Source organism: Columba livia, chromosome 1 (genome assembly GCF_036013475.1).
Source record: "Columba livia isolate bColLiv1 breed racing homer chromosome 1, bColLiv1.pat.W.v2, whole genome shotgun sequence".
NCBI classification, from domain to species: domain Eukaryota; kingdom Metazoa; phylum Chordata; class Aves; order Columbiformes; family Columbidae; genus Columba; species Columba livia.
In genome coordinates, this window is record NC_088602.1 from 198,104,303 (window position 1) to 198,123,108 (window position 18,806).

Genomic DNA, 18,806 nt, shown 5'->3' on the forward strand with positions numbered 1-18,806 from the left:
TCATACATACATCAGCACAACCATGTAATACCTGGTAAATGAGTTAAATGAGGAAAAAGCATTCCTGTCTGTGGCTTAAACTTGGTCTAATTCCGTATCATTGTCTTTCAGCGCTCCTTCCAATGTCAGCACCATCATCCACATCTTGTACCTTCCTGAAGATGCTAAAGGGGAGAACATCCATTTTCAGTGGAAACAGGATTATGTTCATGCTGGTGATGTGTATGAAGCCTGTTGGGCATTGGACAACATCCTGATCATAAATGCTGCTCACAAAAAAGTTGTGTTAGAAGATAACCTTGATCCTGTGGATACTGGCAACTGGCTTTTCTTTCCTGGGGCCACAGTTAAGGTTAGTCTGATATTTTATGGCTTATTGCTACTCTTGTATGGAGAAGACGACAGTAACATCTAACCAAACTCTGAACACAAAAGGGTGTTTAGGCCATTCCATCTGCTTCTAGAATTGGGCTTTTTACTTTGTTTTTACCTCTTCTCTGTCCCACCAGGGATTTCTAGAACAATGCAACTTCTCTCCCATGACGACAACCAAATGACAGTTTATACTGTCATGTCAAAGATCATGTAACAGAAAATGGGAAACAGCTTCCTTTTAGCAAAACAGTCCAATATTTTTGAAACAAATTCAAATCTCTCTGTTGCATAATCTGAAATTTACCTGTTTGTTTATCTTGGTGCTGTTTGGCTACTGCTACTCACTTTGTCACAAACCAAGACAAAAAAAAATATGTTTTCCCACTTTTTCTGACTGTGAATATCACATCTCTGTTGTGGGGTGCATTCAGTTAGTGGCTGCTCCTTTAAAGTCTCTTTCTCAGTAAGATCCTGTTTTGATATATGATCTTTATATAAGATATATGATATCCAGCAAGACCATACTACCTTAGGACAAACTCCAAGGAGCCCCACAAGATCTCTGTGCATAAAGTTCCTTCAAATGTAGCGTTGTTCAACATTTGATAATCAGCTGGATTCTTGCTTTCTGTGTTTCCAAGCAGCCAGAAGTTGAACAGCAGATGACTGTTTTCGTCCCACTTTTCATTCACAAAAAAAGGCAGTTTCTATGTGTCGAGGTTCATTTACAACACTGGTAATGATTTTGGCAATTGCACAGGAAACAGATGTCGAATACTGGGGGTGTAAGAGTTGGGTTATGGCCTTATCCTTTTCCCACAGAACCTGATATGAATGGCCTCAGATTAATCTTTTTAGAAGTAAATACTCCCATTAATCTACTCACAGTACCTGCATATTCTCTGGGGATTTTTTTGTTTTGGTTTGTTTGTTTGTTTGTTTGTTTGCTGTTGTCTTGTTTTGTTTTGATTACTTTAGCAAGATTATTTAAAATACAATGACAAAGTTTTTACATGAAATTTTAGAATCAAATACTGTCCCGTGTATGTAATGAAATAATTTTCTGTGATCAGTTCACATTTGTTGTGTTGCCAGTCTTATCTCTGAATTTCAAAATTGTTGCTGTTGTTTTGGGTTTTTGTTTAGTAAAACTCAGCCAGTTTGTTTTAATACATAGCTATGGTTATGTGAAAGACAAGGGACCTAAACTTGGAGATCCCTTAGTGCTTCTAGATAGAAATCCCATTCAAGGTCAAACCTTGTACAAGACAGGAGTGAGGATTCACCAACTTGCCATTCTTCCAGGGTCATCATCTGGCTTAGGGACAAGTGAAATGTGCACCTGCCTGTTCCCAGCTGACTTGCGGCTATGTGTAGCCACTTACACCAGGTTAAGGCAATGTGTAAGACTGTGGCGGTAAGGCTATGTGAGACGTAGGCCTGTTATTCTCCACAGGAGCCCGTAGTTCTTTCAAACATTTTTAGTGTATCTAGATCATCAGTAGAGCACTCCTGTACTCAAATTTCATTTTTAAGGGTTTTTTTCTCCAGTTTTCCTCAATTTTTCAGGAACTGTCTTGCCAAATATAATTTGAAGATATTTTGCAATGTGAATTTCATGTTATATCAAAAGTAAAACTGTAAATTGGGTCAAGATTTACATCAGATTCAGCATAGACCTTATTGTAGCATTATAGCACCAAGAACAATCATTTCGACAAAGTTTTTGTGCTTTTCAGGTTTGGAACATTATATAAAACTTTACAAAAACTTCTAATATTTTCTTTAAAACATTTAGCATAGCTCTAATTTCAGTTCATCACAAACACGCTGTTTTGTATAAATAGAAAAGTAAAAAACTTTGTACCTGGTCCTAATCATATTTACATCACGTTTTAAATGGAACCACACCAGTCACCTCTATTTCAAGCAGCATTTCACAGCAAACAGGTAACTTGTTTGGCATAATGGCAGAATGATGACAGCAATGGGTGGCACATTTTCACAAGATTCCCAATATTGTTATTGCTAGTATTGTTAATGCGTTCAGACTGCAAGAGTTAATAGAAACCTGGGGAAGCTTTTAGGAGATTTCTCTGTCATAGCCAAAGGTATTGGCCTGCAAAGTAATGTTGGAGGAACCCTCGCAATGCTACAGGGACAGCTTGCACCAAAGCTAATTCTAGTTCTCTTTTTCTTACAAGTCCTTTTACTTCCCATTTAGAACTAGTCTTGTTGTTTGTTCAGTCAGTCTGTATAGCAATTTTAATTTTTACTTGCATTTTTACTAAGGGATAAGCAAATTTAATTTCATTCACTATGCTACCTTTTATAACTCTCACCTACCTGCTTTTTAATGAAGTTCCTGCACTCAGTATGCCAAACTCCATTTCAAGTTGATGAGACCTTTTCTCTGCCTTCCAAGCCTGTTTGTGCCATACGAGTTTCAATTCATATCCTCCTGTCCTCTGTCAATTGGTATGTTAGATAAACTGGCCTTAAAAATCTTTCTTGAAGTTTGTGTTAAGTTACTCACTGGCTTCCTTCAGTACTGTTTCCTTATGAGTTTCCCTGACAATACAAAAGTCACATTTCTGGATGTTATTTGTTGTCTAATTCAGTTTTGGTTAGTATATACAAAACTGTGGATCAATTCTTTTCCTAAATTGTGCCACAAAGATAAGCAGTTTCTTTGGAACAAGAGATCAACTTTCACCGCCTCGAATGACTGATATTGCTTACTTCTCAGGTGGAAAGGCAGTGCCAGTCTGAGATAGCTCATCCAAGTGGTAATCAGAATTGGAAGAAGAGGAAAAAAACACATACTTATTTCTGGTATAAAAAATAGTAGAAACAGTATTCCTCCAAGTGTTAACTTTTTCTCTGTTTACTCTGGAGTGTCCCAGTAGGAGCTGCTCAGGTGGTGGAACCTTCTCCTTGGGGGGTCTGTAGCACATCAAGGGTAGCGAATGAAGGAAACAAAGCCCATGATTTTGCACGCTTTAGTTGTTACAACACTCCCGTGCTTGGCTTTGGCTTGTGCATTCTCCCAGGCATTGCCTTCAAGGGATGTACCCTCATGTGGGGGGCCAGGGAACATTTCCAGTAGGCAGCAAGGATGACACCAGTCTTCTGGGAGGAGACAGTTTGCCCAGGTGGGTGCAAACTTTGCTGTGTCATTTGCTGTCAAGGGCAGAGAATGATCCCCGCCTAATCCTAGCATCCTGCCCACCCCAGCCATGCCTTCAGCCATCCCAAAACTTTTAAGGGAATTCTTATAAAATACCATTTTATTGCCCTAGTGGGTTACTATGTTAATAAAAATAGCATTAAGATATATTTTGCTGGTAGTTTAGAATCAGTGTTATTTTTTGTTCGCATAATTAGATGTGGTTCCTCAAGTTCTTTGCCAGTAGTTGCTCAGGAGGCTTTTAGAATTGTTTGTTATACTTGGCATCTTACTGGATGCTTATTAAGTTGCAAAGAAAGGTTGTTGTTTTGGTTTGGTTTGTTTTTTTTCTGTAGAAACTTTGCTTTGGTAGTACTTGAGGTCTACTAAAATAAATAGCAAACATTACAAATTCAGGAGTTTTGCTGGTAAAACCGTTCTGGTTAATAGCTGCTTAAATTAGTAAATTAAAAAGCAGCTGAGATGAAGAAAAGTACTACCATGAAAACTGCCGTCTGGGCCCTGGGTTAGGTTTTCTGATGGATTCAGTCATTGGAGTGGCTAGTGCAAGCATTAATGGTAATTAGACACCAATGCATTCACTCCAGTTTGGTGGATCTGCACAGTGTGTTCTCAATGAGTACGTGTGGGAACTTGCCTGTGCCCAGCTTGGGAAGCAGTTTCTCCTCCTTTCCCAGGCTGCTTGAGCTTGGACCAGCAATTTCATTACGTCTCTTGCTGCGCTCAGGAGCAGTTGCTACTCGTTTGAAAGCACATGGCTGGTTGCAGACGCAGCTGGAACTGGCTACTGAGATAGGAAGCAAGCTGAGAAATAAGCCACTGAATTTGTGTGTTTCGGTTCCAAATAAGACAGCAAAAGACAAGAAAGATGCTGTTAGCAAGGCCAAGCAACCCTTAGGAGATTAATTGGATCCACTGGAACGTATTTATCGGTGTTGGACCATGTGGAAGGGTGTTGAACAGGATAAATCCCTGACTGCATTTCAGTATTTCCAATGACAGCTCTGGGCGTGAGCACAGCCTTGCAACTGCGCGTGGTCGGGATGTTGCACTGGTGGTTGAGATGGCTGAAACACATGAAGCAGTGTTATGCTCTGAGAATTGTTAAAGGTCTGTGAACCTCGAGACTTCATACCTAACTGAGGGGAGAGTCAAAATCTTCCTTCAGTAATGCTTCTTGGATCTCTACTCCCACAGAACAGAAAAGTGATCTCATCTTTCAGTGGGCACTTCATATATCTCATATATTTGACCAGAAATTGTTGTGTTTTGAAGTACAACATTTGCCAAGTTTTTCAGTTTTCTTTGATTAGATGTGCAAGCTCAAAAACTGAGGTTGAGAAGGGAGACTACTTCAGCAGTCTTACAGTTCACGTCTCTGCAGTGCTTTGATTACACAAAAATAGCATTGAGACCAAAACACCTGTCTCTGGAATTTTTCCACATCTGGGAAAAAGCAGTGTAGATCATTAGAGACATTAGAGTGGCAGTGTATTTGGTCATGATGTGTTAATCCAGTGACACTTCCCACTTTTGAGAAGAGTCAAGTTATAGAATTGCTGTCTCACAGTAACTGCAGATGCTCTTCACTTTGTAGCTGGAGGTTGCGGTCCAGCCAGTCAGCTGAGTTTGTTTGGTCTGCAGGACTTGGGGACTACACCTGAGGCTGTCTGTGCTGCTGAGCTGCACGTATGCAACCTGGCATAGCATGGGATGGGGCAACAGGGGAAGGTCTGTACCAGCCTCACTGAGCAAGCTGGTTTTAGGGCCAGGGAATGATACCTGATGCACGTTATTCACTGCCGTGGACATGACCTGAAAATGTCCCAGTCCCAATATCCTGGTAGAGTAAGCCCCTTAATTGACAGGTCATCACCACTCAGTTCATTTTAATTTCCCAGAAATTCATGCCAGTTTAGCAGAAAAGAAAACTGCATGAGAAGAGAGTAGGAGAACTGAACAGTCACACTCAGCAAAATATGCTGAAAATGTGCCTGTAAAACCCCATGACCTTTTGCCACACCCTGAGCACGTCAGGGCTATGCACATCCTAGATCTGTGAACCCTTCCTGGACCGGTGGTGTTGTGTGTCACTGAGCAGGGAAGACATGCACACAGGCCTAGGAGTCTGGCAAAAAGAAAGGCTGATTAAGCTATTCCACACCCTCAGCTCCAGAGCAGATTTCTAAATCTCTGAATACTCTGTTAATTAACAGGAATGACATTGGATAGTCTTCTTTCAAAACAAACGTTCTGACATTCCATATGTATCTTTGTCAATTTTAATTGCTTGTGCTGAAATGAACTAAGTTTTTTTTCCATTTGTTGGTTTTAAATTATTGTTTTTAAAAAGAGTTGAGGTGCCCATTGGATCAGATAATTTTTTTTTTTTTGCAGAAGGAAAGGTGATGCTCTAGCTATCCCAGTGTGAAAATGGCAGATGGAAATTGCTATGACCTTTCATTGGACAAACTACACAGATATAGATGCTTCTGACAACACTCTTGTTTTTTGAATAAGATGTAGCAAGGCAGTATCTAGTCTGTGGGCCAAACCCAGCCTTCTGCCAGCTGCTTTGCCTCACAGGAGCCCTTATCCACCACATCTTCCTGGGAAGAGGTGAGCAGGCTTCCTGCTGCCCCTCATCTGAGAGACATTCCTGCTTCTCTGTGGGTGGAAGGAGGAGAGTGAGAGCGGAGGAGAGGTGAGGAAAGCAGAGCAGGGTGCACAAAACCTGTCGACTGGCTCCCTTTGGTGCGGGTGTGGGCACTCTGAGCTGGGCCCGTGAAGAGTCATCCTATATCCACTGGACTGGATCTAGCTCATGCATGGAATTGCTCTTGCTTTTTTTTTGTAGTTAATAATCACACTTTTATTTAAAATAATACTTAGACACAATGCCTAGGGAGTCACTGGAGCTGATAGGTGGTTGACTGTGGTGCTGTGAGCTGTCTGAGCAGCTAAGAATCGCTGTGAGGCAGCGATGCTGAACGTGCATCTCTCTCCGTGCCAGTTCCCTGTGGCTCGGAAGTGTGGTGGGGGGTGGCAGGGAGCCAGCGCCAGCTCTGAGCTGCCGTCAAAGCACCAGGGGGCTTTCCTGCCTCCTAGAAGGAAAGAATTTAGTCTTTGCAGGTCACCATGAGATGCACATTAATAAAAACAACATGAATTGCCCCATCAGAGACCAAAAAGTAGAAACTACTTCAGTTGACTCTTTCTCACTCTAATTCTACAGTGGTGTAAATACAGATGATGATTACTTTCAGAAGAACAGATGAAGTCTAATCATGCTCACTGCTGAGTGTTAGAAACATCGATAGTTCCCAATAACATAGACGAATTCATGCCACTTAAATAACTCATTAAGGAAATCGGTCATTGTCAGAATGACCAATATTGTACAAACATCATGAAACGTCTCAGGAAGTTAAGAACCATCCACATCATATAGATCATCCATAAACAAGTGAAGTGTTTTGATCACCACCCTTGAAGTAACAGTCTGTAGTTGGAAATAGGTGAAAAGACACTTGATAAACTGTTTTTACTACATCATAGAACAAGTTTCATCCCATTATTTTGGAAAGGGAAGGTGAACTCTAACCCTCCATGCACCTGGTCTGCTTGTGAAGCCAAGGATTTTGTTCTGTAACCTATATTAAATTATATGCTAATGTAGCATGTGGGAAAGATTAAAGCCCTGTTTATCTCATGGGAAAGTTTTCTAATCACATTGTGTTTTTTCCTTTGGTTAAAGAAGGGACTGGAGGACAGGAGTGTTAAAAACCAAATCCACAGAACTTAGAATCTGTCCTAAATGCAATCACCATACTTTTTCTGGCTAAGACATTGCATACAGAATATGATTTTATCAAGACAGAATCTATCCTTCTACCTGCTATCATGTCAACATCTAAAAATTTTAAAAACTTGTGTGACTCATTCCCAAAAAGACACAGTATCTAATTTATGGCTCCATTGACAATGCTGCTTTAATTAATTTTCTTCATCTTTTTTTTCTTCCTCTGTTTCTCATATCTCATCTGTTTGCATTGCCTAGATTTTAATTAAAAAAAACCCCTCTCTTCTCGAAGGAGCAATCTGAAGTGGCAAAAATAATCACTTAAAATATTACAGTCATTAAAAAATTGGCTGCGGTCAAAGCCATGCATTCTCAATTTGCCGACAAACGATATTTTAGTTTCCTTTTAAAGTGCATTTTGTATTTGAACAGCATACGCCAGCCAGCCTGGCTATCAGAGATGCTCCTCCAGCTGGGTGGGCTGCGTGACAACTCCTTAATGGGGGAAATTGATGGCCCTCTGCTCATGTAGAGGTGAAGGCACACTGGGCAGATTTCTTTCCATCTGCCGTCAGCCCTTTGCAAGCTGGCACTGCCCAAATGCCCGACACATTCATTCCAATGCAAGAAATGTCGCCAAAAAATAAATTGTGAGGCTACAGCTGTCTGAAAGAATCATTGGGGCCATTAGGCCCAGGAGAGATAATATGGAGAGGTGCATCGGTGTTCATCTCTGATAAAAACCTAATTAAATGATGGTAAAGATGACTGTGGATACTTTAAAGGCACAGAGATGAATGACATTTTCATGTGAGCGTGGAGATGAGCCTCAGGAAGCTGATATGCAGCACCTCAGCCAAAAATCTGTTACACTGAGGAATTTCACACTAGTGTTTCCTGTTGATGTTTCTCTGAACGGCACAGTTGTATCAGTTGTCCTCTGCTCTACTCTCCAAGTAAAGAAATCCCTTAGTGTAAAGCCAAGTGCTATTTATTGATTCACAAGTTTGACTGGAACAACCGGGACAGCAGCTGGTTTTGGTGAACTTCAGTGCTTCTGTTTACATTTCCAATCCTTGTCTTTCGAGCTTCTAAATATCTTCAGGGATGTGTCCTTATCTGCAACTGCGGCATGGGCTGATCTGGTGGACACTTGTGCTACTTCACATGTCAGGATGAACAGGGGACCTCCAGAGGTCCCTACCAGCCAACAGGCCACACTGGGGGTGGCACATGCCTCCTTATGTGGTGCCTCTTCATGTAAGTCTTTCAAAATATGGAGACTGTTCTGGCATGGGACATGATGCAGGATCACAGATCGTGGGGCCCTTAAGCCATTTAACTGCAAGTTGGCCAGTGCTTCTTTATGAAAACATAAATAGGTCCAGTTGGAAAGTACCTTCTTCATCAAATCTGATTTTCCTGCTTTTGCTGACCAATGGTTTTGAGCAGTGAAACACTTCTGCATCAGTGATAGGGCTTGTTGAGGAAAGCACCAAGGAAGTGTCTGAAGGACATCAGCTTGTGGGGAATTTGACAAGTATGGTGGGCAGCATGGGCACGGGCATGCAAGTTGGGTCGTCTCCCCAGCACACATCGTAGTAAGCATCAGCAGTCAAGAAAAAGTCAGCCTTAAGATGGTGCATGTGGGAGACAGTGGAGGCAGGTGAGGATGAGCCTTGCAGGGCCTTGGAAGCAGGGAAAAAGCAGTGATACCATAACTATCCTGTAGACTAACTGCAGAAACACAGAAAATTCAGAGTAAAGATTAGATTGAAAGCAAATCAAAGCATGCTGAGATATGGGAATGAATCCAGCCAATTTTCATTTTGCCCTATTCATGCAAAGCAATAGCTTAACAATTGCAGCTAGTGAATAATGGTATTGGTAGTGCCAGATTAAAATAAACTGGGTTTTTTTTCTCCTTGGGATGACCACAGTCCTGAAACAGAACTTGGCTTCTTTCCATTTGGCAACAGGCAGAGGGTGTTTATTTACGAATACAACAGTTTATTTATGGTAGGCTGATAGTCCCACTCCACTTGCAAACAATGGGAAACAGCTACTGTTATGAAGTGGCTCCATTCAAGTGCTTGCAAGTGTCCCATGTTCTATTATGTGGGTGATTCGAGAGAAAACTTTGTCTAATGAGGGTTATCAGATTCGTGAAAGGATTTATTTTCTAAATTAATTTTTTCTCACAAATTAGTTAACTTTTCAGTGTTCTACTTTGTGCAAGGACACACTAAATGTTTCATATCCTTTTAATCTTCTTTTGAATACAAAATTAAACTCTGCTTTAGTTCTAGACCCACAACTGATGCTTCCATGGTAACAAAGATGAATATCCAACAAGTTGCTGTCATTTGGCCTTTTTAGTTACAAAATTTGCACAGCAAGCTAATTTGTCCTTATAAATCATTTAAGTGTAAACACAAATGAAACAGAGAAGAAATTTTAATCTTAAATTTGTAAAAGAGAACTCTACATCTACACAGGGAGATATGCAGCATCTCCAGTTTAGGGACAACGTAATACAGTTAGTTTCAAAATACCGTACATGTTCGTTCCACATTTGTTATCACTTTAGAATGATTAAAATAAAAAAGAAGAAAAAGAGAAAAAAGAAAAATGTAAAATTCAGTCATTTTGTACTGGAAAAATATAGACTACCATTGCAAGTGTAAAGCCTTTAATTTGGGAAAGAGGCAACACAGTATGTAAATTGTACTTTAATTCTAGAGGCTTGGATTAAAATCCTGGGTTCAGCCCAAGAGAAAATGAGTCTGATGGTTTCAATTCAGTCTCTAATCTGTTCAAGCCCTATTACAAAACCACAAAATAATCCAACACAGTCAGCAGCCTCCTGGATGTTTAACAAGGCTGACAAGGTAGTTGGAGGTAATGCCAGTGATGGACCAGCTCCTGTGGAGCTTCTTTTGCTCCTGGAAAATTTGGCTGAGAGCTCTTTGAGGTTTTTCACCCATCAGCAGCCCATTAAATGGAAAAAAACCCCACATAGATGTGTTTTGAGCATCGTTCTTACTCCCTTTAAAGATAATGACCTTCTATGACTGGTTCCATAGGTATGTGGAGTTAAACCCCTGTCTGAACTTTTCTTCTGTGTGGCTGTTTCACATGAAATTCAAAGCTAATGTGAACAGAGGTTGATTTGAGCCATATGTTGTGTGTGTTATCAACACTCGAAATACGAATAAAATACATATTTGTAGATACTGTGTAGCTGTCAATAAAAGCATAGAGATAGTTTTATAGAACTAATGAAATAAATGATGCTTTCATAAAGGGTTGATCATACAACACTGTATAAATAATCATGTATTCACCCTTTTGCCAAACTGCCCATTTATTTATCTTAACAACCTAAATGGAAACTCCATCAGATGTATTTCAGTAAATATTCTCTTAGAGGGCAGAAGGACATACAAACATTAAATGATAATGGGGTTGTATATGTTTTGTGTTTACTTTAATAGGTGGCTTTCATCAAGCAAGAGATTAGTAATTACATGCCCCACTATCAAGTATATACTCACATGTAACTTAGCACCTGAAAAATATGTAAGGTTTATAAAAGATTTTCCAAAGCTTGCATGCAATTGTAATAGCTAGCTCAGTACGATCTATTTATCTGTTTCCCAAGAGACAAAGGGTTATGTATAAATTTGAATTAAGTTTTAACCTGAATATTTATTTTTAATGTATTTACTTGACTGCCCACAGATAATAGGAATTTGTGGCAGATTGCTTGACAGATAAAGGACACTTTGTTTCTGTTCAGCAAATGAAGGAAATTCTGAAAGGCAAGAAGCAAAATAAACAAATTATTCTCAAAATTCTGATGTTAACAATACCTGTGAGCACAGAACAAAAGCCATTTCTCAGTCAGTTATAAATAACTGCATAGTACAAAAGTGCTTCTCAAAGAGAAGTAAATATAAAATAGTTTCATTAATTTCTACTAGTTATAAAATATTTTATGTGTAAATTATTCTGCCTTTTCAGTGGCAGCAGCTGCATATATGATGCACTGTGCATATGGTGCATTAGCAGAGTAAGGAGACTTGTGACAAAATCTATTTTCTGTGATAAATCATCAACACTTCAGAATCTTTCTATTGCTTTGACCTTTCTTTGGAAGAAAGACACTTTAGCACCAATGTGTTTATCTTAGGAGTTGAAACAGTCTTTAAGTTTTTATAGTGTGTTTATTTCTTTAAGTGATATTTAGTCCGTGTTAATAAACATAGAGATGTTGTCATTCAACTATAAACTAGAAAGTCTCTATACAAAAATCATACTTCATGTACTCAGACTTTTTTCTAACAATATGTAGGCACCTCTACAAAGGCAGTCAAAAATTACATTTCGAAACGTAAATTAATTGCTAAGTTATAGGCAACCACATGTGAAAATCATCAACATAAAAATTTCACTCGTCCTTTTTTGCCATTGATATATGACAAAAGAATTATAGAATATGACAAAATGTGTTATGTATTTTGTTCATAAAATCCCATAGACAAAGATGTATTGGGCAGTTTTAATTTCTTCTCACTTCTTTCTCTTTGTTAAAAATGTAATTATATCCACTTACGTGGCACCACCATGACCTTTTTAAACACAGAAGACATGATCGTCATACTTTCCATTAGCGTATTATGAAGGGGCTCAGAGACAAGAGGGCACTGCATAGACAATACTGAAAAGGTCAATGCAATTTGGCATTATTGTACCTCTTTTTCAGATGTTGAACTGGAGGATGCAGAATTATTCTAATTAATAATTTCTTATTTCATCTTTCACTTCTGATGTGACCAAGATTTCCCCTCCGAAAAAAGCGTTTGAGCTAATTATTACTTTTATGAGTATTTGTTTTAGTGCAAACAATTTGATAAAAAATCAAGTTCTCAGTTTGCATTAAGGGCTGGTGGATCTTTTTTAGAAGCTTCCAATATCTGTTTCAGCCACATGGATTTTGCAGACTTACCAGTTTATCAGACACACAAAAGTAAGATGAGAGAAAGAAGAAAATCTGCGCTGGAACCCACCTGTGCTCCTCATCGAACAGCTTCTTCCAGGCTGATGCTCCTGGAGAGCTGCAGTAGTCAGGACATGTTGGGGCAGACATGTGGCTTCATTTGGTGTTGCTGAGGCCGTATATACAAAAACACAGTAGGAAAAGCAGATGTGTTGGGCTTGGGGCAGCCTCAGGACCCTTGAGACTGCTGTATCACCAGAGTTAGTTGCCTAGAGAGCTATTTGTTATGCTATTGAAATTAAATACAGCAAATAGAGCCTTTTTGCTAATACTCTTCAGGCCCAAAGTTTATTGTATGGCAATGCATAGCAATTTTACGTACAAACACCTCTTCTGTCAAAAATTCAGGCATGGAGATCTGATGTGTTTCACAGCAAGAAATTCTTATGCTGACAAAATACCCATAGCAATATTTGATAGACTACTAAAGTTATTTGTACACGCAGTTGTGTATGTGCCAGACATAATGACAATCCTTTAAAATAGAAATAAACACCCAAAGATATGATACATGCCTTTTCTATGCAAACACAATTTTACAAATGTCTGTAGTGCATTTGTAGGGAAGCAGGTATGAGATTGGGATGCAATCATCACTGGGAGCAGGCCAAGAAAGGTCAAAGATTACTGTCTTTTTTTTTTGTTTTCATTTTGTTTCAGTCATTGATGAATCATTAGATAATGTACAGCTCGCTCTGAGCTCTGACAGTGCTTGAGCAGGACACCTTACCTACCTGATGTAACATCATCTCCCATATGCTCCTTTTGTCCACAGCACAGCTGCCAGTCGGAGGGAAACTCCATCTACTTCCATGGGACAGAAGGCAGCGAGTTCAATTTCGCCACAACCCGGGATGTGGACCTTTCCACAGAGGATGCCCAGGAACAGTGGGCAGAAGAGTTTGAGAGCCAGCCTAAAGGGTGAGTGACCCTCACCTGTGTAGGGCCATAAGACTGGAATAAATAGCAATACAGTAGATAACAGGTGATTGTGGACTTTAGGAAGGAACAAGTCTGGAAAGCCCAGGAGGAACAGTCTGTCTCCAGACCATTCCGTCACCAAAGTTTTTAATGAAAAATTGGCATTCAAAGAGTACCTGTAAAACCAAATCCAGCAGGGACTGCTGCAAGGGCACAGAAAGTGAAGAAATCATCTAGGACAGCAAAATTATTACTCTTACCAAAACATGAGTGAGTTTTAGGGGCTGGGGGGGAAAGGGTCCTGGTGAAGACTTATCATTTTACATACTTCAGTATACAAATTTGACAAGGTGGTCTTGATTCTTTTTTATTAAAAAAAAAAAAATCATTAGTTGCATAAACCCCAGGGCAATGAGAAACCTATGCTGTTAATTTATGGGTCTCTACTGAGTGTTGATTTGAACCTATGAAGTACTTCAGATCATTAGCAGCTGATTCAAATGCTACCTATGCTGTGCTGAAGGAAAAGAGCACCTTTTAAGAAATACATGATAATGTGTCCCATGGACACGTGGTTTATTTGGCACTTACAGAAAAAAATATTCACTGTGAACTCTGTCCCAGTTTGAATAATCAACCCATGGCACAGTGGGTGCTGTTGCAGGCAAAGGAAAGAAAACGAATCCACGTGTGTTGTGTGTTAGGTGAACGTGTGGGATACATTTGAGATGTTCTCTTGGTCTCTCTTCCATCTTGAAAAAATGGGAGGGGAGTGTTACCCTGGACATATGCCCTGTCTGTAGATCCTGCCTTTGCTGGGCCAGGTGTTTAATTGGACCAGACCCCTCATCATCAGCTGCTCTAATCAGAATACCAGATAATGAGTAAACTTTTAAAAATTAATTGCAGTAGTAGAAATATGGAAATATTGATAAAATGCTTATACCTTACCCTGGTTGGCAAATGCACAATTTCTTCTGAATTAGGAGTATTACATTTTCCCTGTCACACAGTGTCTCACTGCAACCTGCAGATCTCACCACTCCCAGCTCGGAGCGGGTCAAGGTACTGCCAGCAGATTCATTTTGCACCCCTACCCTGTGTCACCCTGTATGCAGTCCCAGGAGCCAGGTCCTGATCTGGGCCCCTCCATGTAAAATCTTGGTGGCATGGCAGCTTGCCCTAGCAGAGGAGAATCTTTATTTTCCAAAGCACAAAGCAGCCAGCGCAAGGCTTCATAACATTTTTTTTCTTTGCACATTTTGTTCCATATTAGAAACTTCTTTCAGTTGATGTGATAAGAAAGGGGGTTAAAATTGCATGTAGCCATGAATACACACTGAAAGCAGAATACATCCCCATCATATAAAATTGTCACCACCATTGTCTTTGCAACATTTTGGCTTTGTTTTGGGAATTGTACACAACTGCAAACAGATGAGCTTCTTTAATTCCTTCTTAGAGGAATATTTTTGGATGTTATTTGAGCTATATTTGAAATATAGTTTTACTGTATTCAAGTAGTCACAGAAACACTTTATACTTGAGACAGAGCTCACAGGCAGTTCTCAGGCTCCTCTTTTTAACAGCAGGGGAGCCTGTCAGTTCTGTTAGCTCTCAAGGGAGAGGTGAAAATGTCCCTCCTATAGGAGAGCAAGAGGAACCTCATGTATAGGGGTCACCACCACCTTCTTCTGCAACAAATGCACGTGGAGGTGAGACATCTGAAAGAGCTCAGCAGTGAGGGCAGAGGAGCCTATCATTATTTTTAATAAGCATTTGATTGGTATTTTTAGCATGTCCTACCTAAAGCAGTAGGTTACGTGGATAGGGGTTGCTGTTGTTAGTACCATGTGTCTTCCCACTGTCAATTTACTCCCCAATTGCGTAAATTAGGGCCTGATCTTAAAAGTGCACAGATCCACACATCAGGTTGCTTCTGGCTTCTCGAGCAGAGACATTGCAGCTTTGGAACTCCGTGTCCGGTAGATCTAATTTAGATCTATATATCACTCTATCACCTCTTTTGTAAAGAAGAATTTCAAGAGTCATGTGAGGGATAAAGGAATAGAAATGTAATGTTTAATCAAGAGTGTCTACATCTCTGTCACGTCATTGTCCAGGTTCCTTCTCCATTATCCTTGCAGGCAGTATTTTGATGTATTTTTATTAAAGTGCCAGTTTTTTAACATTTTAGAACTTTCTGCTTTTCACTTCCAATGCTACCTAAAAGGAGAGGAACCCTGGAAACATCCACGATCTGCATCATTCATGACCCTGAGTTGTTTTGTGGGTCACCACAGAGAGTGTTTTAATTGAGCTAAATAGAGCATACAAAAGATCAATGGAGCATTGTGAGATTTTGTCGTGTAAGTGAAAGTAGGCACAACTGTTTAATTCTGTACTTGTCTTCAACCCCGGAGACCCATTTTCAAAATTGTATTTTGATTATATTGCACATTACCCTTAAAAAGTCTGCATGACTAAAATACTTCTCTCAGAATTAGGGTTAGGTTACACTGTGCTTTCATTAACATATTTATTTTTATACCAAAAACGCTTTTCAGTGATGCTAAGCTCACTAGTTTCTGTGTAACTGGCTGACAGTTTTAAAGCAGTATTTCCAAACAGGCATGCTGCTGGTATGTCACAGCTCAGGTCATTCAGGAAACTGGCAGATTTTAAGAAGATCCTAGAAATACATTTTGAAATGGTTAAACTGATAAACAGACTGTTAATTCTTGAAATGACAGTTTCTGAAATTGTCATATGGCACATCGCTGCTAGAGATTGTTTCTGCTGGAATCAGACAGGAAAAGGCTTTGCCTTCCCACAAAGGTTTCTGAACTTCAATGTTTTCTCATTCATCCTGAATCCCACTTGCTCGTTAAATGTTTAGATTATCAGTATTCAGTGATTCTAAATAATTTCGTTGCTTTATCAGACTTATCATTTTAAAATACTTTATTATTAATTAATTAAGCCTTCAACATGAATAATAATGTATCAGATGAAAATTAGATACAAATTTTCAATAGTTCCTAATCTTTCAAAATATTTTAATCAAGTTTTGAAGAAACCCGTGCTTTCATGATGAAAACATATTTTTAATTAAAAAATATTTAATTGGAAATTCTGCAACAGCTCTTTTAATTATCACTGAATAAAAATAAGAGAAAATGCTGCACAGAAAAACTGAGAAAGATCGTATCATCACGTATTAAAAACACAGCAGTCTTTTTTCATATTCTGTTCATGTGTTAGTCAAAAACTGTTACCCTAAATGCTCAAAAAGATGAAAAGAAAGCATTTTCAGCTATTACCTACATATTTAATGACTGTGTAGTAGGTACGGTGGGTATGCGCCTTTTCAGGTTGCATTGATCTATAAACATTAGATTATATGAAATGAAAGAATGCAATCATATTTTAAACACTTTTATGCCAGAAAAACAATGAAAATTATAGAACAATACAACACTAAATATTCGGTAACAGCATCCATTAAAAGCTTCGGTTTTTTTAGTAATTCATGGTTTTCTGCCAATTTATTTAAAATATTTACATTTACTTGGCTTTATTTGACTCAACTAGGTTTAAAAACTGGCATGGAATATGAAAGTAATGTCATAGAAATCATATTTGAAAAACTGCATTTTATTGTCCTCTGTGTAAGAGTAGAAGCAGATACTTTTATACTTACAAAAGAACTTCTAGAAAATGTTCTGTATGAGTTTATCAGTAATGTGCTGCTGCACATTCTCCACCCACTGTTGACCTCTCCAGGTGGGACATCTCTGGAGCCGTCATTGGTACTGAATGTGGGACACTTGAATCTGGCTCAGCTATGGTATTTCTCAGAGATGGAGAAAGAAAAATATGCACTCCATACATGGACACTACAGGTTACGGGAACTTAAGATTTTATTTCAGTATGGGTGAGTATATATTCCTAATGTAGTACAACACGTGGAGCATGTGAGGTTTAAATTGTGTAGTGTGCATAGAACAATTTTAAATACTCCTTCAGAAGACGATAGCTCTGATTCATTACTCTGATGCCAATGAGGATGTAAGACTGACCTCAATCAGACCAAGAATTCATCCTTCTGGATGCCCACACAAGTGTACAAATATGGTAGAGAAGTAAATAGGCCTTCCAAAGATCTTATTCCAGATGGCACAGTCCTGCAGATGCAAATCTTTATGAATGAGATGGGGCATTATGAGTTTAGTAGCGTTACTCCCATGGATTTATCCAGCCATTTCCAGGTTAAAACAGTGTAATGTAGAAGCTACACAAAGGTGTAAAACTTCCTTTATAGTTAGAGGAGATACGGTCAGTACAATCATTGGAAAAACCCATCAGCCTACCATGACATAGCTTTGCTAGACCAGCTGTGCAGCTCCCTGGACTCCACTGACTGCATGGCTTGGAGCTCCCTTGATGTGATGGAAGCTTAAGCACACAGTGCACACATAGGTGTGGGTTCACTTTTGTTCGATCCTCGGACAGGTTTCAATACATAAGCACAGGTTTTTGTTGCCACTGGAGGTGTCCAAGTCCATCTGAGACATCAGCACAAGGCTGGCAGATATAACCCAGGACTTGGGGGAGAGTCACAGCCTGCTGGAGTAGCCGGTAGGTGAGGCAGACCCCTCCAGAGTATTTTAAATGATCCTTGGTATTAGCGCTTAATCAACTGAACCTGCCTGTCATGTCCACAAGATCCTGTAACAGCTCCATAGTTTAACAATTCTTCATGTGAAGAAGCATCTTCTTCTCTTTTATCTTCTGATTTGACTCAGTGCCTCTTACCCCAATATGAGAAGTGTTAGTCATGTCTTTGTCATCCTTACCACACTGTAGGGTATTTATAGGCACCTGCAGTCATATCCATGTAGGGTCTGGTGTTAATCCATCAGAGTCAACACAGTTGCACATAAGGATGACATAGAAGTAGCATTGAGGTGGGACAGGCTTACTTGGTTGAACCCATAGCATAGTTTCTGCTCAAAAGCTCTTACTATATTCACAAATATTTTCCTCTGGTAATCTATTGGCCCAGGGTGAGATTCACACAGAGTGTGCTAATGGTGCTACAGTCTTGGAGGAGGAATGTCCTACATGTGGCATCCCTAGTGAAAAGCACTGCTTTGGTGTTAGTATCATCTGTGGACATTCCCTGCTGGGTCAAAGTACAACCTCATGGATTTACTAGGACTAAGAAAGTGACCAAGAACAAACCTGTCTTGGCACTTCCCCTGCCCACTGTTGCTGTCAATGCAACTTCGTTAGTTCGTTGTTGTAACAGTCCAAAATCCCTATGCACATGGTGATTATTATTCAGTACCTCATGGTGTTTTTCCAGAACTTTTATTTTGCACATAAAGGAAATTGCATGAGATTATTCTCTCAACACCATGTTTAGAGGAGGTGAGGATTTTTGCTTAAA

The 18,806-nt window shown here is 39.5% G+C and overlaps 1 protein-coding gene across 2 annotated transcripts in view; it reads left to right on the top strand.

Annotated features, from left to right (window-relative positions):
• RELN (reelin) overlaps nt 1-18,806 on the top strand; it is a 289,062-nt gene that overhangs the window by 161,150 nt on the left and 109,106 nt on the right. For both annotated transcript variants that reach the window (XM_065049108.1, XM_065049107.1), the window contains exons 10-12: nt 112-352; nt 13,205-13,350; nt 17,137-17,288. In XM_065049108.1, the coding sequence (XP_064905180.1) occupies nt 112-352; nt 13,205-13,350; nt 17,137-17,288 (539 nt within the window). The remainder of the gene's footprint in view (nt 1-111; nt 353-13,204; nt 13,351-17,136; nt 17,289-18,806) is intronic.